Source organism: Adiantum capillus-veneris, chromosome 12 (assembly GCF_014529385.1).
Source record: "Adiantum capillus-veneris isolate H3 chromosome 12, ASM1452938v2, whole genome shotgun sequence".
Taxonomy (NCBI): Eukaryota; Viridiplantae; Streptophyta; class Polypodiopsida; order Polypodiales; family Pteridaceae; genus Adiantum; species Adiantum capillus-veneris.
Genome location: NC_140942.1, coordinates 137,888,165 through 137,914,394, shown reverse-complemented (window position 1 = coordinate 137,914,394; position 26,230 = coordinate 137,888,165). Strand labels below are relative to the sequence as shown.

The window sequence follows — 26,230 nt, the reverse complement described above, 5'->3', positions numbered from 1 at the left end:
ATATAGCGCTCCTGGCATGTTCAAGGTGAAGACGCCCACGATCAAGTACTCAGTAGCTATTGCCTCCCAAGCCGCCTCTATGGCCACTCCTGCTTACATACGGGGAGTTGAGAGGGAGAGAGAGCCAATGTAGGGGGTATTATACGCTTTGCAATGTAGTTAAGTGAGACAGAGAGATCCAGCAGGCGTGAAGTTTAAGGTAATGAAAGCCACTACCTCAAAAAAAATCTCCTAAGGGGTGGGTTTCCATGGGGTGTTTAGGAGGAGGAGGGTTACCCCCCAATTTTTTTAAAAAAACCACACCGACTAATTCCGTTTTTAATTTGAAAAAATGTTTCCACAAGGGATCTATGAAAAACTATATGTTTTTTTGTTCTATATATATAATCAAACTACTGTATAGGTATACATGTGTGTGTGTGCCCGCGCGCATGCGCGCACGTGCGTGTCTTTCCATCTATGTGTGTGTGAGGTCGCACAAGCGTGTATAAACATATTTAGTATGTCTTTAAATATTTGTTTTCATTTATGAACATGTATAAATACATGCATGCACAAGCACATAGACAAATACATACATGCATTCATATCTAGGAATATATACGTACACAGACTTATAGATGTTCAATGCAACGGAAATGAGAGAATAGGTAGAATTGCGAGTTCACACTTCCACAATCCTTCGTACTTTACTTGTGTTAATTAATGCAACTTTGCGTTACAAATCCCCTTTCCCTCTTTGGATTCCTTGCATTATTGCAAATCTCTCCCCTTCTAAGCCTTCTCCTGCCCCAAGTGAGTCTCCAACTACACGTACCTTGCAGATCTTGGAGATCACCATGACAGAGCTGCTCTCCAAGGTTCCGCATTCAAAGGTTGTTGTTGTCCGCCATCAGATATAAGAGGTTGTGCATCTGTTGTAGCTGTTTTCAACGATATCCATTCATCTTCCGCTGCCACTCCCAACATGATATGAAAGCTCCAGTGTTGAGATCTGACATTGGAACGTTTCGGTAAAGTATTTGGTGCAGCGTGCTATTCTGGAGTTTTCAGAGAGGAGTTAGCTTGCTATTTTTCAGATTCAGATCTTGTATTGCCGCATCCAGTGCGATCGAGGATCCGGTAAAAGTTTTGCAAGTATTGAGAGGTTGTCTATCCGTTGCAGTAAATTTCACATGCAGAGCTATCATTTTGATCGAGTATAGACCCGAATTCAGAGGTGAAGAAGTGGTCTGGAGAAGAGAGAGTTTGTTGGCTGTCCATTTGTGTCTCAGATTTGGTGTTGGTTTAGAGATGTACAAGCTGATTTGGAGCGGTTAGCCTATCCTTTTCACACGACATACTTTTCGTGTCAAAATGTCGGAAAGTGACTCAAATGGTGTTGTTGTTGGATCACCGTCAAGAGCTACGTGGGATTGGTATCAGAAGGAGACAAATGAGAAACCTCTGAAGATACCTACCCTTACAACTTTTCCGGCTGGTCGTCAGTTAGATTGTACCAACAATAGTACTTGGAGGATGACGATGATGGTGGTATTTGACTCAAATGATCTCGGGTCCTTTACGATCAAGAAGGTGGAGAAGCCATCTACAACAAAGGAGGGTGCACTTTGGGAGCGTGTCAATGCTCGAGTGAGGTCCTCTTTCATCTTTGAAATGTACCCCACAGATTTTGGATCATGTGAAGGCAATGAATGACGAGTGCCGAGAAAATTTGGGATCATTTTAAGTCTATCCATGAGCATGAAGGCAATGAATGACGAGTGCCGAGAAAATTTGGGATCATTTCAAGTCTATCCATGAGCATGTTACCCCTATGAAGCGTATAGCTTTGCAAGTACAGTTGATCAACATGGATGCAGCCCGAGGTACTTTCATGAGGGTTCGCATCAACAAGATGCAATCCTTGCGGCAAGAGATTCTTCAGATAAAGAAGAATATTGTCTCAGAGGACATGGCCATTTATTCGATGTCCCAGTTACCGCTGTCTTACTCAGGTTTCGATTCTTCACTCGTTACAAGTGGACGACTGGATACTATTACGTGGGAGGAGTCAGTCCCGATGGTTCTGGACCAAGAGCAGCAGTTCAAATCCCTAGATCTTTTGATACATCAACCAAGGCTTTGGCTGTAGATTCCGTTGGACAGAGTGAGCCACGTACTTTGAATATCAATGCAAAGCAGGAAGCCTTCAAAGCCCAAAGACATTGCAACAACTGTGGAAAGAGGTTCATTACTAGAGGAAACGTCCTTTGCAGAGAGCGGAGTTTGCAACAGTGACACTTGCACCTACCTTTATTACACACGCGGAATCTCTCAGCACCTGATACCTCTGAAAAAGGAGGGAATTTTACTTTCCTCAATTCTCGAGATAGGATCATTGATAGTGGTGCTGTTAGGCATGACTTCTTCTCATGATTTGAGGCAGTAAGAAGGTGCAGTTATATTCAAAGACAGATTGATGACTCTTGTACACAGTGAGGAGGCTATGGAGCTTCTTCCAGACTCAGAGGAGCAATGTATATCTCTCATGTGCTTTATGTGCCTCGTCTTGGTTACCACATCTTGTCAGTGTATGAACTTTGCACACTTGGGATGGTGGTAGTATTCAATGAGCACAAGGTGTCAATTCGAGACAAAGCCTCCAGTCTAGAAATGAAAGGGGCTACAGTTGTGTGGATTGTACCAGCTTGATCCTCTTCATTCAAATTTGGACTCACACCCAGTAGAGTTTATTCTCACAGGTTACTTCGGACCAGATGCTACATGGCGTGCCACATGTGAGTGGTTACATTCGTGGGGAGCAGCAGAGTGCTCCAGTTGATACAGCACGAATGCTAGAGATACCCAAGTAAATCTCGGTTACTCACCAAGATTCAAGTGTGTTAGATTTGCAACAAGATGTGCGAGCCATGTCAACCCTCGCAAATGCTAGTTACAGTTACATAGTTTTTGACAGAGACCAGACGGAGGCGTACCTTGCCTTGTTGTCTTCTCGAGCCCATGATAGACAAGCTTCTTCTTTAGATGTCACTTAGCAGCTCCACAGTTGTGCAATACCACTAGGAGCTAAGAGGGGGTGTTGTCCCCTCTCTTGATGGGAGCCCAAGAAGTTGCACGTGGTAGCGCTGGAGTTTTGTGTGTGTGTGTGTGTGTGTGTGTGTGTGTGTGTGTGTGTGTGTGTGTGTGAGAGAGAGAGAGAGAACGTACGCTGCAGAGTTGCGTGTACTCTAATCGATAATACACTAAAAAATGAAAGTGTGTATTATGTATTTTTTTAGAGTACATAAGGGTGTGTTCACAACCTAGGTTTATACATGAGGTGAGGAGAGGGCCTTTATAATATACCCAAGAACCTCCCACTTAAAAGCCCGAAGTGGTACATTTAAGCTACCCAACTCCACTATCTTTATACAATGCTCATGCTGAGCTTTTGAAGGACTCTTAGTGAGAACATCTGTAGGGTTATCTTGGGTTTTGATCTTAGTCAGTGTGACAAGACCATCATCCAAGACCTCTCATATGAAATGGTACCGAATATCTATGTGTTTGGTACGAGCATGAAACATGGCATTCTTAGCCAGACATAGTGCACTCTCGCTAAGCATTGGAGCATGTGGAGGAAGTCCAAAGTCTCGGACCAGACGGCCAAGCCAAACAGCTTCTTTGAGGGCCTCTGTGGCTGAAATATATTCAACCGTTGTAGTACTCAATGCAGCAATTTTCTTTAGTCTCAAACACCAAGAAATACTCCCACCAGCTAGAGTAAAGACATACCCACTGGTGAATTTCCGATTGTCCATCCTGCCATGTCTAAATCACAGAATCCCCGCAAGTCCTGTGTACCCTTTCCATAGCATATACATTTCTCTTGTGTACCTTTTAAGTACCGAAAGATGCATTTCACTGCTTCCCAATGTGGCTTTCTAGGACTAGACATAAATCTACTGACAACCCCCACTGCATGAGACATGTCGGGCCGTGTGGCAACCATGCCATACATCAAAGATCCGCAAGCTAATGCACAAGGTATACCCTTCATAGCCTTTGCAGCTACATCATCTTTGGGATATTCAGTTTTGCTAAGCTTCGTATGTGGCGGTAAAGGCACACCAAGAGGCTTAGCATCAGCCATATAAACCTTTCAAGTATTTAGCTAGTGTACTTATCTTGAGAGAGAAATATCTCTCTATCTCTTCTAATCCGCATGCCCAAAATGTGTTCACTTGTCCCAAAATCTTTCATTGAGAAGGTTGAGCTCAACTGCCTTTTAAGAGCATTGATTGTTCTCTTATGCTTGCCTGCAATCAGCATATCATCCACATATAAAACTAGCACAATAAGGCTTCCATCATCAGCCTTTTTCGTGTACAAGCAATGATCTGAATGACTGCACTTAAATCCATGGTTGAGCATAAAGGTGTCAACCTTTTTGTACCACAGTCTTGGGGCTTGTTTCAGTCCATATAAGCTGTGTTTTAGTCTGCAAACCAAATGCACTTGTCCTAGAATGACAAAACCTTCTCGATGATCCATGTACAGCTCCTCATCCAAGTCACCATGAAGAAAAGCAGTCTCTACATCCATTTGATCCATCTCTAAATCAAGGAGAGCAGTGAGGGCAAACAATACGGAGTAGTCATCTTCACCACCGGTGAGAAGACTTCTTGGAATTCTATACCTTCCTTCTGTTTATAACCCTTGGCAACCATAGCAGCTACAGTACGGGACGGGACGTTTAATACGCGGTGTACAATACGCGTACTAGAAGTATTTTTGAGAATCAAAAATAAAATACGTCAACTTTTTTAGATATGATACTTTGATAAGAACAAAGGAAGCTATTCATGGACCTTCTCAATGATTCTTCAATATTTAACCATAGCATACATAAACAAGCACCATGAAGCTCTAAAACACGATTGATCAACTAGAAAAAGACATACGTTTTGAGCAAAAAAACATTAAGATAGAAAACATTATGAGACATATTGTACGCTTCAATACGGGACGTCGTGTATTCTAAATAAAATATGCGTATTTTAGCTGCTATGTTGGCAACTAACCATGCTTTATACTTAGGCTTCCTATTAACACATTTCACTTTGTAAACCCATTTGTTAGGGATAGCTTTTCTACCCTTAGGCAAAGGTACAAGCTCCCATGCATCATTTGCATACAGAGAATCATCTCGTCTTGCATAGCAAGCTCTCACTTACTCTTGTTTTCACATGATTGTGCCTCTTTATATATCAGAGGCTCATTTTCATCTGTCAACAAAATGCCATCCAAAGATGGCTGAAACCTCTGCGGCTGCCTTCTGACACGTATAGACCTTCTTATCAAAAGGTCCATGTTTTGCGGCAATGGGCCTACATCCTTAGGAATGTGCGCACCATCATTAGGTGGCTGATTTTCATCATTTCCTCGCTGTTGTAATCTATTTTCAGCATGTTCTTCATCTTGTCCTACCCATCCTATGCATCTATTGGTTGTCCATGATCTTTTGGCAGTAGCACAACGGGTTGCTGCTCATTTTCAGCATCAATAGGAACAAAATCTTCAACTAATGGTTGGTTGTTCATGCTGAAATTGGACCTTCTTTTTGTCAAGATCACCCTGTGTAGCATTTTGTTCAGCAACTTTGCCTCATTGCATACTACATCTCGGCTTTGTACTATCTTCCTATTCTGCGATAACCAAATTCTATAACCCATCTCTCCCTCATCTCCATATCCCATGAAGATGCCCTTGATGGATTTTATGTCAAGTTTGGTCCACAATTCTACAGGTACATGCACAAAGGCATCAGAGTCAAAGACACGCAAATGTTCATATGAAGCAAGTTTGCCAGACCAAACCTCTTCGGGAATGCCATTCGTCAAAATACGATTCAGAGAGTGAGAGCCTCTCCCCAAAACTCATGTGGGAGATTAGCTGTGGACAGCATGCATCTGACTCTTTCACAAAGTGTGCGATTATAACATTCGGCCATGCCATTTGATGTAGCATTATAAGCAGCCGTCAACTCCCGCTTAATGCCATGCATCTCACAAAACTTGTTGAACTCATTAGAGACATACTCTCCCCTATTATCCATTCTAATTGCTTTCAATTTAAGCCCTTTTTGTGTGGTAACAAAAGCATGAAACCGTTTGAAAGCATCCAACGCTTCATTTTTGCTCTTTAACACATACACCCATGACTTTCTACTAAAATTATCAATGAAAGTAACAAAGTACCATGCAGCCCCATATGAGCTAACAGACATAGTGCATACATCAGAGTGTACCAAATCAAGAACATTAGACTTCTTAGCGACGTCAGAGTAATAAGATGTCACGTGCACATCTAACCCAATGTGCATGTGGACAAGCTACTTCAGGTCTAGGATTCAGGTCAGCTTAGGAAGTGTTTTGGCACCTTTGTAAGCCTGTGCGCAAGCCGTGCATGTCCAGGCACTTAGAGTAGTTGCATATCCTCTGGTTGCACACAGCATGATCATCAGCATGACATTCAGTACCTATCATGAGCATTTTACAGTGCACACAACCCATTTTCCCAATTTATCCATTTTTCACTTATTATTTAATAAGTGATTTTGTTGGGAAACTGAGTAGAGCAAATTTGCTAAGTGACTATATAAGAAACCTAGCGATAGCACTTTCTGGCAGAAGAGGCAGAAGAAGTTCCAACAACTTGCAGTGCACCTTCTCAGCAAGACCCACAGGAGACTTAGCGTTTTCAGCCACAAGACAAACCTGGCGTTTTTGGAGATCCCAGATTAGCCAGCGTTTTCAGATTCCAACAGATAGCGCTACAGATCAACTGGCGTTTTCAGTTGCAGCACTTAGCCTAGCATTTGCAGATTCCGCGTTAGATCAGCCCCAGTTCATCAACGTTTTCAGTTTTCAGCACTTAGCCTCGCACCCATTCAGCCATTAGCCTCGCAGATGTCACCTACCCGCAGCAAATCTTCGCCGTACCGTCAGATCAGCCTGCTGTCCGCAGATTTTAGCATCTGCGTTTTCAATACATCGTCATCGCCGTCCTCGTCGACACAGTGTCAGAATTCAGCAGAAGTCAGCGTTTTGCAGATTTCAGCCCTAGCATTTTCAGATTTCAGCCCATCCTCTTCGTTGTCAACATTGTCGTCGTCGGCAAGTCCATTACATTAGACCATTGTACCAAATTTGTGCAATCAATAGCATAGACCTCTCTCGCTATAGAGAGGAGGGCCCTTGGAGGAGGGTTTGAGAACCGTCAAGTGTTGTATTCTCCTCTCTCTCTCTCTCTCTCTCTCTCTCTCTCTCTCTCTCTCTCTCTCTCCACCTTCATTCACAGTGTCATTCACTTTGTTTGTGATCATTGCACTCTCTCACTAAAGGAGCGGAAGGCTCTCCCTTCCGTAAGTAAAAGGAACCCTTGAGCACAGTTCGGAGCACTCATCTTGAGCAAAGTTCAACATTCACTTCCGCTGCACCTTACATACGAAGACTTCACATGTTTTACATTATACAATCATTACAAAGGTCGAGAGACCAAGGCCTTTTACATCAAATCTCCCTAAAGAGGAGAGAACCTGAAGGTCTTTCTGGCTCCTATGGCCAAGTCTTCTATGCCAAAGCTCCATTTGAGCAAGTACTTGCTTTATTAGTTACACTAGTTACACAATGCTGATACAATGATGCTAAATGCTGAGATGCTAATGGGTACTTGATGCTATTGATGTCGAGTACTGATGAGGTACTAATGGGTACTGACTAGGGATGTTGAGGGGTACTACGTTAGGTACTTGGTACTACGGGTACTGCTGGGTAATGTTGGTGCAGGGTACTGCGGGTACTGCTGGGTACTGAAGACACAGAGGTCCTGATGATCCCTACGCTGAGCTACCAAGCCAAAACGCAAGGGGTGCTAGATGCTCGAGTACTGAGTCGACGACGACGACGACGAGGGGTACTTGTACTGCGGTGCTGCTGAGGTGCTAATGGGTGTTGTTGGACACTTGGTACTGCGACAATGACAACAGCAACAACAAGGCTGTGGGCTGACCTGCTATCGCCGGAGACGGCGATGGGCTGAAAACTGAAAGCACTGAAGGTGAAGATGGCTGAAATCTGAAAACACACTGATGGTAATGCGGCAAGGACTGTAGCTGTGACGAGGCTATGCTGAAAACATTGAGGGCTGAAATCTGGTGGCGATCATAGGGTTGAAAAAGCTGATAGCTGATGGAGAAAACGTTGGTTGATGGCTGCTCCTCTGCCTTCTACTGGTGCCCAGAGGATTTCTGTTATAAGCCCTTTAGCCATTTGCCCTACCTATTTTTAATCAATGTTATGTCAAAGTCACTTATTAATAAATGACTTACGAAACTGTTCTTATACCTATATGCTTAAGTGACTTAACTCTGCAAGTCACTTAACTGAAGTGAGGGTATGCAACTATGACCGGCCTGGACATGCACGTCCTGCTAGAGGCTCACAAGGGTGCTAGGCTAGGTCCTAAGCTAAGATTGACGCTAGACTGTAGCATAAGCTTATCCACGTGGCGCGATTGCACTGCACACATGACAATATCCCTTGGGGAAGAGGTGCGAGCACTAGGAAGAGGTGGCAACTTGCCAACGTGTTGCTCTTTCGCATGAAGGGGTGGGTTCGAAGGGGTACTATCCAAGGAAAGGACACCTTGAAGAGGCATGGATGGCTACCAAGAGGCACAGCACGCTAAAGAGGTGCCAATGACGAGGTGCATTGTGAGGCTTCCATTAGCAGATTTCAGTATGCACGTCGGGTTTGCCATCCCTCTGTATATCTGTATTATGCATGTATTACAGATAATTTAGGGTAAGGGTTGCGTCATGGGACTGCAAGAGAAGGACTCCATCTTTCCTTTTGCCTCCATGCAACGCCAAGAGAGGGTTAGAGTGTAGCAGCAAAGGTGAGAGGCTCACAACCTTAGGGTCCCACTATGAGGATTAGTGGTGCTAATCCTAGAATTAAGACTAAAACCTCATACTTAAGATTAAATTGAGATTCAAGAGATGAGAACACTTGTTGAATTGATTTGATTGAATGAAACTAAGTACAATAGGCTCCTTATATAGGAGGCGAAAAGTCACAAATGAAAAGACACGTCTCGTGGTGAAGAGAAATGACCTTAATCGTAAAGACACGTCCTTTGGAAGAAGAGCTACAACCATTGGGTGAAGGGGTGTGACCAGTCGTCAAAAGAGTTTGGCTTTCGGCGACGAGGCATGTCCCAAAGTATCTACGTACCTCACCAAAGATCTACCATAGTGAAAGAAGGAGCGTTGGCGACGCTACCTGAAAAGCCAAATCCTCCTACACCAATTGTTGGACTCAAGGCTACAAGAATGCACACCCAAAGCTTGCAGAAGAAAGAGACTCTCAAGGGCACAAAACATGAAGTAGTATTACTTAGAGTGCTAGTACAAGAATAACCTACTAACAAGAGAAAAAAGTGCCCCAAATGACCGAAGTGTGTTCACGCACATCAATATCAGAATATTGAGACAGATACGCTTGCCTACATCAAGGCATGTAACAACTTCCTCTCTACTTTCAATAAGGAGCCATGCTTATACTCCGTCACTCTTGTGTGTGCCACCTATACAGGGGCCTGCCTAGCCTCCACCCTACGAGGAAGGACGGCCATCTTGGGCAATAAAGATACTTTTCTAATATGTGGCAACCATAAGATCACTTGTATGATAATAGCTTGCACAATTTTGAATCACATGTTCCACTCACATGAGATTGTTGAGCTTGCACAATTCTGAATCACACGTGCTACTCACATGAGATTGTTGAGCTTGCACAATTCTGAATCACACGTGCTACTCACATGAGATTGTTGGAAAAAAAAAAATTAACGCTTCGTTACACTTTGTATGTTTCAAAGATTCCGCAGGCCAGTTGGTTGGTAACAGTTCTATGTACATCGTTTGTATGTCAAAATATTCTTCGTGTTAAGGATTTTTTTGCTACAAGAAATGCTAAACGAATCAAGTCTAACTGACAAAGTACAAAGCATTGAACAAGTTCCCAAGACAATCACCTGAAATAACTTTGCCCTTGGTTGACTTTTTGCAAAGCAAAACCACCAGCAAGCTCCATGCGGACCACATCAGGTAGAGCATCTGGGATTTCTGAAGGCTTGTGGCCACAAATGGACTCTTCTGTATCAGGAAACTGATACACAGCTTTAGATGTTATTAAGCATTGCAGAACAAGCTCCTCAATAGTCTTAACGCTCGAATTAACTTGCCATTTCACAATAAAGAAAACAAAAGAGAGGACTCACTGAATGCAAGAGCACTATGATGAGCTCTTCGCCCAACACCTCCAGCTCAAACGCACACATGAGAACTTCGCGCGCTGCAAGTGGCCATGGCACTTTCACCCTTTGAATGTCATGTTTCACTTGTCACTACTGGTTGAATGCTCAAAGCCATGAAGGAAGCCAAAGGTAATTGCATCCATGATACACATACCTGATCAATGATATATCTTCTCCATTGAAGCCACGCTTTACCCACCTAGATTCTATCAACTTGAAGGGGGGAACAGTCATTTGTGGCCACCTAGACAGTCCATGTGGTGAGAAACTTGGCAGTTGCATGCACCAAATTACTGGGATGAAAAAGCTCAATATATTTACCAAAGGTTATATGACGGAGCCTCCCAGGCAAGGCACAATGCTACAAAGACCATAAGCATTAATCAATAGATCTGTACAAGAAAACTACAGGATATCCTGGAAAATATAGTTGCTGACAAAAATGAAGAAGGGTAGATGTAAAAGACGAAATGACAATCAGACTCGACCATCATCTTATACAATTGTCCAATTAATCTCATTACATTGATCTCAAGGCTCAAAAATCACAAAAATAAACTTAGAAGATTTTTTACGTTTTTGCCATGATAACCCTAAAGTATATGGTACCCTCTCCAGCATTGCATGTGCATATCCTAGAGCACGATAACCAGCATCACAGAAAAAGATGTCTCGCCCAAAAAGGAAAGGCTCTCGTTAAGGGTTGCATCCTGTCTAAGATTTTAGTCTCATTGGTCTTGGACAAGTCTTTTTAATTACAACCCCCACTTTGCTCTATGCTTCTTGTTTGGCCTTTTAGGGCGCCACTGCACTGGGGCTGAACTGCACACACCTGGAGATCAACCCCCCTGCATCATATATAGGTGCTGCCCCTACAACCTTGGAAAGGGAGGGACCAGATGCCTCCAGAAAATAGGGGGAGCCTGGGATATTTCAGGACCCTATCTGACCATGGAACAAAGCCAAAACCCGAGCTAAACATGGCTAGACACAACCCGACATGAGAGACCTACCTCACACTAGCCGGGCATAGCCACAAAACAGCCCTCACTCCCTAGCACCTGTCTCTGGGAGAAACTCGGACCAACTGGATGAACCAAGAGAGATGCCTGAACTCTAACACCCCCTCTCAGCAGAAAGTAAAGAGTCGGAAACCTGTACCTCCAGTCATATACCACATGTCAGAATCTCCAAGCTGCTACGAGAAGTCCGAGGAATGGGGCAACCAAGGCTACTAAGGAATTATATGTCCGACGATGAGGAACCCAAGAACTGAACAAACCACGATATAAAATAATGAATTGCAAACTGTATCTGAAGGAACTTCATCAGAACTAAGAGTGAAACTGCTATTGATCTTCATTTGTCTGGAAATCCACCCGAAAGAATATCACCCCACTCTCGAAGTGAATTGGGAACAAACATCCAGCCAAAAGGAACACACATCAATGTTGAAATTGCAGCTAACGCGGCAAGATCAAGAAAGCCTGCACACAATCTCTGTGAGAGTAGAACAAGGTGCTATATAAAGCCACCTAAGAGACTGTCAATCCTATCCATTGCACATGGAACCACAAGAACTATATGGAAGTAGTCTGCGCAAACTAACTCCCAAGATGGCTCCACGTCCCTTTTCTAAGTAGTAGCATTGCTGGCATATCCATTGTATGGAGGTACCAAAGTGTATCTATGTGTCTCTATCTACAGCTAATGGGAGAAGGTGCTAAGTTGTCCCATGACACATCAGAATCCATGTATGTCAACCATACAATAAATCCCTCCTCAGTAATGTAAGAAACTGATCTTTGTAAAGACCATTTTCTTCCCCAACGTTGCAAGGGGAGTCACCCATGTCCTCCATGCATCAATATGCGCTCGTGAGATCCTGGCTGACAATTTCATTGATCTCTCAAGATGTCAATGTGAGTGTGGATGGTGCGTTAGAGTGAGCATTTAGCTTATGTCGGTAAAAAGCAAACTAATTGCAAGGAATATTTGTCAATCCTAAAGTTCGCTTATGACAGTTCTAAGCATGTTTCTACTAGATTTATCAACCTAGATCACCAATTACAATGTGGTTGTGTTATGTGCAGCGGAAGTAATTTATGGTGAGTGCTGCCGATGAGTGCTCAGTGTGTACTCAAGGTTCCTTTTACTTCATGAGAGATGTGCAAAGACTAGAGAGAGAAGAGAATGATATTGTGAGAGAGAGAGAGAGAGAGAGAGAGAGAGAGAGAGAGAGAGAGAGAAGAAGAAGAAGAAGAGGAGAATTTTTAATGTTGTGGAAACTATCCCAAGAGACATCAAAGATCTATCCGACGAGAGTTGAACTCAAGACTTGTTATTCAAGAGGGAAATGGCATATGTATACCTAGATGAATCCAAGATAAGCCCAGATTCACCCTAGAAGGAAAGTGCAAGGTATAGACCCATGGTAGTCACCCACAAGACAAAATAACCATCAGCTCCATCATGCATAGTATTGACTAAATACCATGACATCCCCACTAACGCCGTCAGTGCCCAATAGTGGGTGTAGAACTAGGTACTAACATATGCTCCCCAACACAACACACAACACACGCACACACACATGAGCATACATCAACACAAAGTTTAGCGTACTGAGTTTCTGTCATGACTCCAGAGATCAAGGGCAAACTCAGCCGTAATGAAGCCTAGCACTAAAAAAAGCATTAATTCGGAAAAATTAGCACAAAAATGAGGTAGTTGATAGGGCATATGCACCACAAAAGATGGAAAGAATAAGCATAATATCAACTGGTTCTAACTCGGATGGAAACTCCACAATGTGAAGTCTGCATGTCCGCTATACGACTAAAAAATATACCTAGATAAATCCAAGATAAGCCCAAATTCATCCTTGAAGGAAAGTGCAAGGTATAGACCCATGGTAGTCACCCACAAGACAATATAACCATGTAAGGTACACCGGAATGAATGTTTGAACTTTGCTCAAGATGAGTGCTCCGAACTATGCTCAAGCTTCCTTTTACTTATGGAAGGGAGAGCCTTCCGTTCTTTAATGAGAGAGTGCAATGGACACAAACAGAGTGAATGGACACTGTGAATGGAAGTGCATGAGACTGAGAGATAAAGAGAGAAGAATACGACACCAGACTGTTGTCAAACCCTCCTCCGAAGGCCCCACTCTCTATGGCGAGCGCGGTCTACTTATGATTGCACAAATCTCTACAATGCTTGGACTTGCCGACGATGTCGACGACGATGAGGACGAGGACGACGATGCTTGGACTTGCCGACGATGTCGACGACGATGAAAACACTGGTCCTCTTTGTTGATCTGCTGCGGAGGAACTGCAAAACGCTAGGTTGATATGTTGCTCCCAAAAACGCTAGGCTGATCTGGGGTCAGATCTGGAATCAATCTGCAAAAACGCCAAGTGTCTTGCTGTGCAGATACAAAACGCTTGCTTGGTCCTGCTGTCGGCAGGTTGCTCTTGATGAAAAACGCTGGGCTGATCTTGGATCTGTGGCTAAAAACGCAAGGGTTTACCGCCGGTGGGGGGTCTTGTTGAGAAGGTGCCTGTTGAACGCGAAGTTCATGTTGCCTCTTCTGCTAGAAAGTGCTAACCTTGGTTTGCTTATATATTATCTTACCTAATTTGCCCTACCTACTTTCCAACAAAAGTCACTTAAAAATAATAAGTGAAAAATGTCAAAAATAGTGAAAATAGGTCTATGCACTGTAAAAATGCTACTGATGGGATCTGACTGGAATCTGATGGTCATGCTGTGTGCAACCAGAGAATATGCATCTAATCTAAGTGTCTGGACATGCACGGTTTGCGAACAGACTCACAAAAGTGCCAGATCACTTCCTATTCTAGACTGACTTGACTGAACTGAACCCTGGTCATGTTGTAGCTTGTCCACAGACACATAGGGTTGGATGTATCACGTGACATCCCCTCCTTTTCAAAGTGAGGTATTGGTACCGAACTGTATGGCGTCGAGGGAGATCGCCAATAGCATCCGGAACCTGGAAGGGACTCTTCGCCGGCCCACTCTGATGTGTGGGTCATGCCGTACTTGAACTTCATAAAGGTATGCAAAGCTTGCTTCTTTGGGCCGCGTTGAAAGCGACACAGTCTTCTGTGGATCCTTCAATGCTTCTACTTCGTCGAGAGTCATGCTTCTTTCTTCTTCAAGAATCTCCATGGCTGAAAATTCCTGAAACCATTTCCAACACAAAAACATGAACATACCTATTCCATGTAAAGTGAATGGAAAAAATCTTGTCTTCCTCAAAGACTGTGCATGCAATGTAGATGAACATATGGACGGAGTGCCAAACCGTTCACCACACACACACACAAACAATGAGATCGAATCTTTCTTTTTTTATCTAAAGCAATCAACTATGGCAATTCACAACGGAAATGCCCATGCTTGATGCTCATACTTTCATGTGCTATTTCTACAATTGTGTCATGCCAAGGAAGAGACATGGAATGTGACTTCCTTGAATGCATACTTTTCAGCTTTTCATGAGAAATCCACATACATCCGTGCTCATTCATGAGTGAAACGTGCTCAACGTACAATATGTCATGCCTAGTAAAAGGGATCACATAAAGACGCTGACTAAAATACAGGAAACGATCACGAATGAAACACTCGTACAATGCGTGCGTACTAATCATGCGAACACATAATACTTCCTATGAAGGTTCTTTGGACCTAGGCTCGAGAGCCAAGATCGGTTCTTCTTGAAGGGTTTCTTTGGACCTAAGCTCGAGAGCCAAGATCGATCCTTCGTGATTGATCAAATCTGCAACGAGGTTAGCTTCGCTAGAAAAAGCATCCACTAACACATCATCCTTGTGAACAATCACATCATCTTCATGAAAATCCTCATGCTTGTGAGAAATTACATCCTGATCATCATAGAAATAATCATGCTTGTCGTTGTCAACCAAATCCTCATGCAAATCATTGGCATTCAAGTCATCATGCTCATCATTATCATTCAGTTCATCATGCTTCTCATATCATGCAAATCCTGTGTGTCATGCTTGGGAGAAGAAGAGACTGAGAGAGTCTCCGTCTCCTGAATCTCTTGCATCTGTGCCTGCACTTGAGAAATGAGTCGCAAGAACTCTTGCATGTGTCGGTCGCTCTGTTCTTGTCTTGCTTTGGCTGCCTTTCTTTCTGCTTCTCTTTTTGTTTTGCTTTTTGCGTATATGCGATCCATTTCTGCTTTTCTTTCTGTGTTTCTTGCTTCGCGTTTTAACTTCATGTCCATCACCATCTTATCGAAAGCCTCCATAGGAGTTAGTGCAATCCTTGACGTAGATGGGGAAGGGGGAGAGTCGGAAAAACCTCCTGGTGAGGAAAATTCTTCTTCGCCTCTCATGCTCATTACCTCCAAGCAAAGTATCCATTCCGCTTCGAGTGATGACCATCCACTGAAGTCGTGGGTTCTTGTGGTCTTAGGTTCTTAAGTTCACGAGGAACTTGGGTTCTTGCGGGTCTTGAGGTTCTTGGGGGTCTTGAGGTTCTTGGGTTCTTGAGGTTCTTGAGAGTTTTCTTTCGCTTGCAATCCGTGTTAGAGAAGGATCTTCTCTTCACCCGAGTTCTGCTCGTTTCCGTGGGCGCACCCCTTGGCGGCCTTGAGCTCACACCAAGGTTGCTTTTTCCCACCTCATGTCGATTGGCCGGCCGCTAGGTGCACGGTCCGCTCTCAATGAGTGAAAAGAGGCACAAGGGAAGGCTGGACAAGCCCTTCTTTCTTGGGTTTCTTGTCACTCTTCAAAAACACGATTAGGAATCGACACGCCCATGTGAACTTGGGTTCGTGCGACCTCAACAAGCAAAAAAAACCTTGTGATTCTTGTGGTTCTTTCCTTGAAGAATACAGAACACTACCAAAGCTCTGATACCAATGTAAGGTGCAGCGGAATGAATGTTTGAACTTTGCTCAAGATGAGTGCTCCGAACTGTGCTCAAGCTTCCTTTTACTTATGGAAGGGAGAGCCTTCCGTTCTTTAATGAGAGAGTGCAATGGACACAAACAGAGTGAATGGACATTGAATGGAAGTGCATGAGACTGAGAGATAAAGAGAGAAGAATACGACACCAGACTGTTGTCAAACCCTCCTCCGAAGGCCCCACTCTCTATGGCGAGAGCGGCCTACTTATGATTGCACAAATCTCTACAATGCTTGGACTTGCCGACGATGTCGACGACGATGAGAACGACGACGAGACGGGCTGAAATCTGAAAATGCTAAAGGCTGAAATCTGCAGATCTTTCTCTGCTGGATTCTGACTCTATGTCGATGACGACGTGCTGAAAACGCAGATGCTGAAATCTGCGTTTTCCAGGCTGAATCTGTAAACTTCGCGGAATCTGACTGTGTGGCGAGGATCTGCTGCGGGAAGGTGAGATCTGCGAGGTTCGGGACTTCTACTGCGGGTGCTAACTGCTGAAAACTGAAAACGCTGGTCCTCTTTGTTGATCTACCGCGGAGGAACTGCAAAACGCTAGGTTGATATGCTGCTGCCAAAAACGCTAGGCTGATCTGGGTGCAGATCTGGGGTCAATCTGCAAAAACGCCAGGTGTCTTGCTGTGCTGATGCAAAACGCTTGCTTGCTCCTGCTGTCGCCAAGTTGCTCTTGATGAAAAACGCTGGGCTGATCTTGGGTCTGTGGCTGAAAACGCAAGGGTTTACCGCTGGTGGGGGGTCTTGTTGAGAAGGTGCCTGTTGAACGCGAAGTTCCTGCTGCCTCTTCTGCCAGAAAGTGCTAACCTTGGTTTGCTTATATATTATCTTACCCAATTTGCCCTACCTACTTTCCAACAAAAGTCACTTAAAAATAATAAGTGAAAAATGTCAAAAATAGGGAAAATAGGTCTATGCACTGTAAAAATGCTACGATGGGATCTGACTGGAATCTGATGGTCATGTTGTGTGCAACCAAAGGATATGCATCTAATCTAAGTGTCTGGACATGCACGGTCTACGAACAGACTCACAAAAGTGCCAGATCACTTCCTATTCTAGACTGACTTGACTGAACTGAACCACCCTGGTCATGCTGTAGCTTGTCCACGGACACATTGGGTTGGATGTGTCACGTGACAAACCATCAACTCCATCATGCATAGTATTGACTAAAAACCATGACATCCCCACTAACGTCGTCAATGCCCAATAGTGGGTGTAGAACTAGGTACTAACATATGCTCCCCAACACAACACACAACACACAACACACGTACACACATGAGCATACATCAACACAAAATTCAGTGTACTGAGTTTGTGTCATGACTCCGGAGATCAAGGGCAGACTCAGCCATAATGAAGCCTAGCACTAAAAAAAGCATTAAATCGGAAAAATTAGCACAAAAATGAGGTAGTTGATAGGGCATATGCACCACAAAAGATAGAAAGAATTAGCACAATATCAACTAGTCGTACCTCGGACGTTAACTCCACAATGTGAAGTCTGCATGTCCGCACTTGGAGAGAGAGAGAGAGAGAGAGAGAGAGAGAGAGAGAGAGAGAGAGAGAGAGAGAGAATGAAATGTTATATTAACGTCTTCGAAAGGCCAAAGTGACCTATGAGACCAAAAAGTTACAATTGATGAATCTGATATCATGTCTGAGTACGGAAATTACAAAGAACTAACACTAAAACACTAAGGAAAAAGGAAAAAGAAAATGAATCTCAAACTGATTCGGAATTAAGGCGAGATATTGGGGGGGGGGGGGGGGGGGGGGGGGGATGGGTTCAAATGAAATCTCTCATCGGTCGTTGTCGAATCTCATCAACCTCCTTCATGGTCAGTACTCTGGTTGGGCGTCTTGCATGTCGAGCTAGAGTGATCCGTATCTTCTGCTGCAGCCTTCGTCGATCGTAGGTGACCCCCCAAGGCCGCGGGCATCGGGATTTGCCTCGCTCAGTGACTCGGTGAAGCAACGTACCCCTAGTGTGGGTGGGTTCTGAGATCTGTTGTGATGACTGCTCCTTTGGCTCTCCCCTGGCTGGTGTAAAGAAATCTGTAATTCGTCTCTGAGGCTGTCTTTCCCCTGAGTCCTCAGCAAGCTCTCCCTAAGTCTGCACAGCTCTAGCAAGAACAATCCGAAACATCTCTGATCCTCGTATCTCATGACTCTAGAAAATGGTCCGAAACCTTCTCTGAACAGGCAGTGGAAGAAGCCGCGTATCTCATAGTACGCCGGGCAATGACATGTGTAGTACAACTCTGTCTCTTGCTCTAAGTTACATAAGTGACATATTCTGGCCCCTGCTGGCACCCCTCGAAATCGGCCAATCTCGATATGGAGTTGATGTGAAGATGTGCGTATATGTCCAATAGCGCATTGTATTCCATGAGATAAGTGTGTATCCATGTATGCAGGCCTAGTCACAAAACCGTCCTCCGTGAGATGAAGAAGATGCTCTCTGTAGAAGGCCATTTTTGTGCCCAACTCCTGTGTCGGCTGTTGTAACAGACTTGGACACTCCAAGTCAAGAATCAATCGCGATAGCACCAAATAACCACTTCAAAACAATTCACAGATCACAATAGTTTTTCACTGGCCCGGCGGAGTTTCGTGCCTAGAGATATTCGCCCCAAAGATTGGCGTCCCTTTCGGTATTTCTTTATGTATTAATCAATGTCAAAGTACAAGAGCGGTTAGGCTTTCACTCTCAGACTTTGCAGCCAGATGCTTTGCAGAGTGAGCCCTAAACCGTGTATATAAAGATTACAAGGGATGCCCAAAAGCAAAGCCCCAAAAGCTCGAAAGCAAAAGCATATTCTCTTTCTCTCTCTCAATGAGAGCAACAAAAAGCAATTATGCCTTTCTCTCTCTCTGTCTTCCAAAGCGTAGCCAAAATCCCACCTCCACGATTTTCGGAAATTAGGGTTTCTGGCAGAAATTAGGGTTTCTGCTGTCGGTAGCCACGTCATCACTTTGTGACATACCCCCCTCTTGAAAGCATTGTAATCAACCGCGATTACGCTTGCAAAACCGACAAAAGCCATAAACCGTCTTAGCAGACACTACCTGTTTGTACCTACGTACTAGGGACACACATCTAGCACATGTACCAAATCGACAGTCACATCACACAACATCACAGGACATCACTAGACACCACAAGACATCACATGACATTCAACATTCATTCGGATCTTAGACAATGATTTATCGGCAATGTAGCTAGCAATTGCATATAGGTCCAATCGGGACCTCATCGATGTCCGATTGACTAACCCCTATTGCAACCATGTCTATTCGAGATCAATCCGACCAAAATGCTGCAATCATTTCGTCTATCAGTTCCTGCACTCAAAAGAAGTGAATAAACAAATCGGTATCATTATCAAGAATTCCATTTCATAAAGTCATCAAGCAGAATACTTTCAGCTCTTAGTATCCCTGAAGCTCAAAGAGACATCGGTGACTTTAGTATCAAAATCAAGGCATCTGTTGACAAAGGAGCGGAGTAACTCCCCTCTTGTGCATCCCACTGCGCCAGATCTTCGGCCAAGTTGAATTTTTGGGTTCCGTTTGGAGTAGACTATGCTAAACCAAAACATCGAGGTAAAGGTTCACGATCCGAGGAGTATCTGCTAGGTCCTCCTCCTCCATCCACTTCGCACCAAGTGCACTGTGCAGGATAGTTCTTGAACTTAACCAAGAACCACCTTCGGACTTTACCTTTAGTCTTCGTATCCTTATGTGCCAAAATCTGTCCACGAACAAGGATCTCCTCGTTTTCGTCCACTTCGGGTTGCTCATCAGGCACATCACCCTTAAAAAGTTTCAAGAGACTCACATGGAATGCATTGTGAATCCTCCAAGTATCTGGCAGTTTCAATCGAAAGGAGACATCATTTATCTTTTCAGTAATCTGGAAAGGCCCGTAGTATCGCATACTAAGCTTTGAAAAAGCCTCTCCTTTTTCTTTTTCCTTCGTAGACGTGCCTTCTCAAAACGTAAGAGCACCCAATCATCCTCCTTCAGTTTCAAGTCGCAACGATGGCGATCCGCTGCCTTTTTCTGTCGTTCTTGAGACTTCTGCAAAGTCTCGCGAATATTCATCCGCTTTAAATATCTAATCTTTCGTGCTCAGGAAGGATGGAACATTCGCAGCACTTTCAATAATCTCAAATGGCATCTTCCCCGTCGAAGAGTGTATCGTGTTATTGTAGGCAAATTCCACCAAAGGTAAGTTCTTTTCCCAATGAGTCTTCTGATCCGAGATACAAGACTTCAATAAATCTAAAAACCACTGAATTGGCAATCTCAAATTGCCCGTCAGTCTGCAGGTGGAACGATGACGAGAACTACAACCGCGTGCCAATGTTCTCCAAAATTGCCTTCCAAAACAAACTCATAAATCTGGGTCTCTATCGGAGACAATCGTCTCAAACGTGCCATGTAATCGGAAAATCATCGTGATCATTCTGTGTTCTCGGGAGATCAAAAATGAAATCCATTGCAATACTTTCCCAGGGGCGGGTGGGTATGGGTTAAGGCTGTAACAATCCCTGTGCCTTATGCCTGTCAAACTTGAGCTTCTGGCATCCTAAGCAATTGCACACAAACTCTTCCACATCCTTTTTGAGTCTCGGCCAAAAGAAGTATCTCTCTACCCCCTTCATGGTGGTAGCAATGCCGCGGTGACCCGTAAAAGGTGGACAATGGCATTCAATCATAACCTTTTATCTCAATGGCTGTGTAACGCACAACATGGTTTTTCTCATCAAGTAGCCTTCCCGAATGGAGTATCCGGCTACTGTCTCCCCATCCCGTATCCGTGCGAAAATAAAACTGCAAAATCTGTATCTTTCTCATAAATCTGTGCTGTCATTTCCGGCCTAGAGAACAATCGGCTCTGGTAAGCAATGACATGGCCTTCTTGCATTAAGACCGCACCTAGACTACGACCACAAGCATCACAAAATACTTCAAATGACTTCTGCAAGTCCGGCAAAGTCAAATCCGGTCCTGTAGTCAATTTCTCTTTCAATGTCTGAAAGGCAGTCATCTCTGTGGATCCCCACGAGAAAGAGACTCCTTTCTGTATCAAGAATAGGCAAAGGGAAGCAACCTCCTCAATCTTTCAAGTGAACCGTCTGTAGTACGAACACAGTCCCAAGAAGCTTTCAACTTCATGGACATTCTTCAAATCGGGCCAATCACGGATAGTGTCTATCTTGGTCGGATCCATTTGCACTCCTGCCTGCTGAGACAAAGTGTCCCAAAAAAAAATGTGTCTCAGAAGCATATGATCTCTGTGTTCTGCTTCAATCTTGGAGAAAACAATGGTATCATCAAAGAAAGTGCCAACAAATAGCCTGTACTCTTGAAAAATCATGTCCATCATCCGGTTTAAATGTTGCAAGAGCATTGGTTAAGCCAAAAGGCATCACCAAAAAAACTCAAATAGCCCAAAAGTCGTCCCAAAGGCTATCTTGTAGACGTCTCCTGACGCTATTCGGATCTGATGATATCCACTCTTCAAGTCAATCCTGCTAAAGCATGAGGATCCCTGTAACCTGTCGAGTATATCATCGATCCTAGGAATCGGAAATCTGTTCTTGATGGTGATTTTGTTAAGAGAACTATAATCGATGCTCATTCTCCCAGATCCGTCTTTCTTCAAATCCAACAACAGTGGAGAGCAATACGGTGAAGTACTATGCTGGACAAGACCCTTTTCCACGAGGTCTTTCACTGGGTTCATAATCTTTTCATTCTATACTCGGCTCACACGGTTCGGTGGCGTGCTTCCAGGTATCAGGTCAATGGTCTGATCTTCAGGCCCTCTGAAAAACAATCGGCATTAGTGTGGAGAAAAATCTTGGCATTCTTTTGATCAGGTCAAAACATATTCAACCTTTATCCATCGTTCAGTTCTCTCCCAAAAGAATGAGTAAAGAAACGGAAGTTCATCAAGTACAATGTCTAAGCCCTTCATTTATAAAAGTCGCTTTCTCGGCCCGGTAGTCAACCACGGCGTAGTTCTTGTGGTACCAAGGGATCCTGAGTAGAACGTCACTTGCGTGCCCTGGACACCCCTGTCATTGCAAACGAAGTTTGCCAATACTCGGTGTAATGACAACATCTCATCCGGATGCCAGTCGAACTACCTCCGCCTGTGGCATCAGTCTCTCAGGCGTAATTTCAAATCGAGCCGCCAATTCCAAGTGAAAAGAAGTTGGCCTTGGCTCCTTCAAAAGAGCTTCCTAATCCTTCACTTTGCCCCAAAAGCGGCAAAGTTTGTACTTTCATTCATTAGATTCGGTGCAGGTCCCACGCCATGTGGTACCAGTTCTGCTTTTCTATCTACCTTTTCTGCCATGTCCCTCAGCTGCTCTCGAACTCTCAGGCCAGTCGTCATCTTAATCATTCTGTTCTTTCTGTGCCTTTTTAGGGCACTTCGCGGAGATATGTCCATGTTCCCCGCATCCAAAGCGCTTCCCCTCTCTGATGAAGCGAGCTCTCTCCTCAGGAGTAAGCTTGAGTCGTGCATCCTTTTTCTCTGGGTTGCTCTTTTTCTTTCTACTTTCATTCCCAAAAGTCTGTTCGGCTCGTTGTGTCATGGCCTCATCTGTGGGGTAGGTCAGACTGCCAGAGTGAATGGCAAAGCCCCGCTTCGCATGACTCATCAACTCCTGAATAGAAGTTGACTTCTGTTCCAAGCAGTGATCTCAGATCTCTGTAGGTAGACCCAAGGTAAACCGCTCAATCTGCTCTTGAACGAAATCTTCTTGAATGAAGAGGTGGGTAGAAAACAGCTCCAGAATCTTTCATAGTAAGCATTGACAGTATCTTTCTTGGTCATCCGAAGATGGTTCCAAGCAGCTCGTACATCTCGTTCATATTCTTGCGTCAACCAAGAAGAAATAAAAAGCTTCTTAAATTTAAACCATTTAACTGGCGCAGTCTTCTTTAAAAGAAGCGTGGACCACCAAGTACGAGCATTCTCCTTAGAGTAAGAGGCACCTCTGCGAATCTTGGAGTGCTCTGAATAGCGTCCTCCCTTAAAGTAAGAGGCAGCTCTCCGAATCTTGGAGTGCTCTGAATAGCGTCCTCCCGCGAAAGCGATGTCAAACTGCTGTATAAAAGACATAGCCTTCGAAGCTTCTGAGTATCCTGAAAAAGTATCAAACTTCATCGAGTGGTCACCTTCCTTAAACTCTCGGACTTTCTTGCTTTTATCTTCGAGAAAGTCATACTGGTTGGCTTTGTAAAAATTCTTCTTGTTCGCATAAAAGTTTCCGTCGTCCGAATCTGAGCTGTCTGTAGATGAGTCTTCAGTAGAACTGTCAATCTCTGGGCGAGATTTAGCCTTCTTTGCCTTTTTCTTGCCCTTTCCAAAGCTTTGTTTCTTGCTTCGCGTTTTACCTTTTCTGTCTTCTTCGCTCGAATCTGGAGAGCTAGAAGAACTGTCAGAAAAAGAAGAAGAAGAACTGGGTACTCCTTCAAATCAAACACGCTTCTTCTGTTTCTTTGCCTTGTTGAATGTCGACTGACGACCCAAATATCCCGGGAAGTCAGTGCCTTTCTTCTGCTTTTTGCCGTGCTTTTTGGCTTTCTTTTGCGCGTCAAAAAGCTGAGCAATCCGTGCATCAACCACCTCTTGTAATTCCTTCTCTGAATACTGTTTGTGATCAGAAGGTTTCTTGAGAGCGGGTTTCAGGGGTGGTGTAGTGGTTTTCTGCCACTGCGTATGCACTTCCTGAAAACTCGCTCATATATTTTGCCAATTTCGGATCCTTCGCAAAACTGAGCATCATCTTTGTTGCATCGCCGACCAATTGACGACACTTCATCTCTCTTTGCTCCGCCTGAGTAGGCCAAGGCGGGCCATACTCTCTGTCTGAATCTTCGTTGTGATCCTGCCCGCATTTCCAGATGCAGAGGGAGTCGACTGATCCTTGCGTGAAGCCATAGGTGCCGGGGAAAAAAATTTGGGGATTGGATTTCCTGTAGAAGAGAAATCGGCTGTGCTCTGATACCACTGTAACAGACTTGGACACTCCAAGTCAAGAATCAATCGCGACAGCACCAAATAACCACTTCAAAACAATTCAGAGATCACAATAGTTTTGCACTGGCCCGGCGGAGTTCCGTGCCTAGAGATATTGGCCCCAAAGACTGGCGCCCCTTTCGGTATTTCTTTATGTGTTAATCAATGTCAAAGTACAAGAGCGGTTAGGGTTTCACTCTCAGACTCTGCGTCCAGATGCTCTACAGAGTAAGCCCTAAACCGTGTATATAAAGATTACAAGGGATGCCCAAAAGCAGAGCCCCAAAAGCTTGAAAGCAAAAGCGAATTCTCTCTCTCTCTCTCTCTCTCTCTCTCTCTCTCTCTCTCTCTCTCTCTCTCTCTCTCTCAATGAGAGCAACAAAAAGTAATTATGCCTTTCTCTCTCTCTATCTTCCAAAGCGTAGCCAAAATCTGAGATTTGCGTCGCTCCAAAAAAAAAAAACGGAAATTAGGGTTTCTGGCAGAAATTAGGGTTTCTGCTGTCAGTAGCCACGTCATCACTTTGTGACAGCAATATCCATGTGCTCCTAGTGTCTAGCTGAATCAGATCCTGGCGTATGAGTTTGGTGATCGCTGTCCGTGTGAGAGACAGGGGGGGTGCTTCCAGGGAGTATTGAAACGGAGGCAATCTATCCATGTTGAATCCATGTGACTGAAACCATGCTGTCATCTGTCCATACCAACATGCTGTATCGCCTTGTCGCACTAGTTGTCGAGATGACTCCAGGGCAAGCCGAGCGTATCTGTCCCTCGGGAGATCCCATAAACCGTGTATAAAGGATACTGATCTAGTCAATGCCTCCACCACGAGAGTGGGAGTGGCTAGCTTGCCTCGGATAGTCTCATGCGGCACTGAGGCCTTAGCCCGAATCATCTGAGCGATCATAGAGACCAAAGGCCTCTCCATACATCTCCATCCATCAGTGTTGCCAGATCTCCCATGATGATCTACTGAGGGTCCCCATACCTGAACCCCATAGAGCATAGTTGAAGTCACTAGAGTGTCAAAAAGCCAGAGCTTTGTTCGCGGTTCCTAAAACTGAACCTGCGAACACATCCTCTCCAGTCTTCCAAGGCTGCAAACGCTCTCGTCAGTCTAGTCTTTGATGCTCTCCTCAGTGAAAACATCCGTCCACCAAAGACTACCCCAAGATAAGTATATGCATCTATGTACTCCACAATCTCCTGGCCATATGTAAATGTGGGTGCTGACCTCCTGACCCACTGTGGTGTGGTGTTGAACACCATAACCTTGGTTTTCCCCAGGTTGACAGGCAATCCACTGTCACGAGCAAACGTATGCAAAGCATCTCAATGACGTTGCATCCCCTTTGGAGAGTCAGAAATCAACACAATATCATCAGCATATAATAACCAGCCCCTCTATCTCCCTGACGCTCTACATAATCTGAAAATTCATCCACATACATCCCAAAAAGAGTCGGAGATAGAGGGCATCCATGCTTCACTCCAATAGTGGAGTGGACCATGTCAGACATTCCCTCAGTAGTGCAAACCCGCCCCATCTCCGTCCTGTATAAAGCCAGAATACCCCATATCAGCTCTGTAGGCACACCCATGTCCTGTAGTCTGTGTGTAAGTCTGGCTCTCGGCACTGTGTCAAAAGCTTTGCGGAAATCCACAAAGCTACAATAGATCCTCTTGCCATAGTGTCTACCCTCCTCAATAATAGCTCTGAGTGTCAGAATCTGGTCAAGAGTGGAGAAACCTCTCCTGAATCCTACTTGCCCTGGTGCTCGTATGCCCTCTCACTCTGCCCATCTACTCATCTCCTGC

At 44.3% G+C, this 26,230-nt stretch overlaps 1 protein-coding gene across 1 annotated transcript in view; it reads right to left on the bottom strand.

Moving 5' to 3' along the window:
* LOC147446577 (uncharacterized) overlaps positions 1 to 26,230 on the bottom strand; it is a 77,799-nt gene that overhangs the window by 9,261 nt on the left and 42,308 nt on the right. Inside the window, exons 4-7 of the mRNA XM_086525775.1 lie at positions 10,687 to 10,726; positions 10,520 to 10,609; positions 10,330 to 10,429; positions 10,084 to 10,217 (exon numbers count right to left, since the gene is read on the bottom strand). Of these exons, the coding sequence (XP_086381901.1) occupies positions 10,084 to 10,217; positions 10,330 to 10,429; positions 10,520 to 10,609; positions 10,687 to 10,726 (364 nt within the window). The remainder of the gene's footprint in view (positions 1 to 10,083; positions 10,218 to 10,329; positions 10,430 to 10,519; positions 10,610 to 10,686; positions 10,727 to 26,230) is intronic.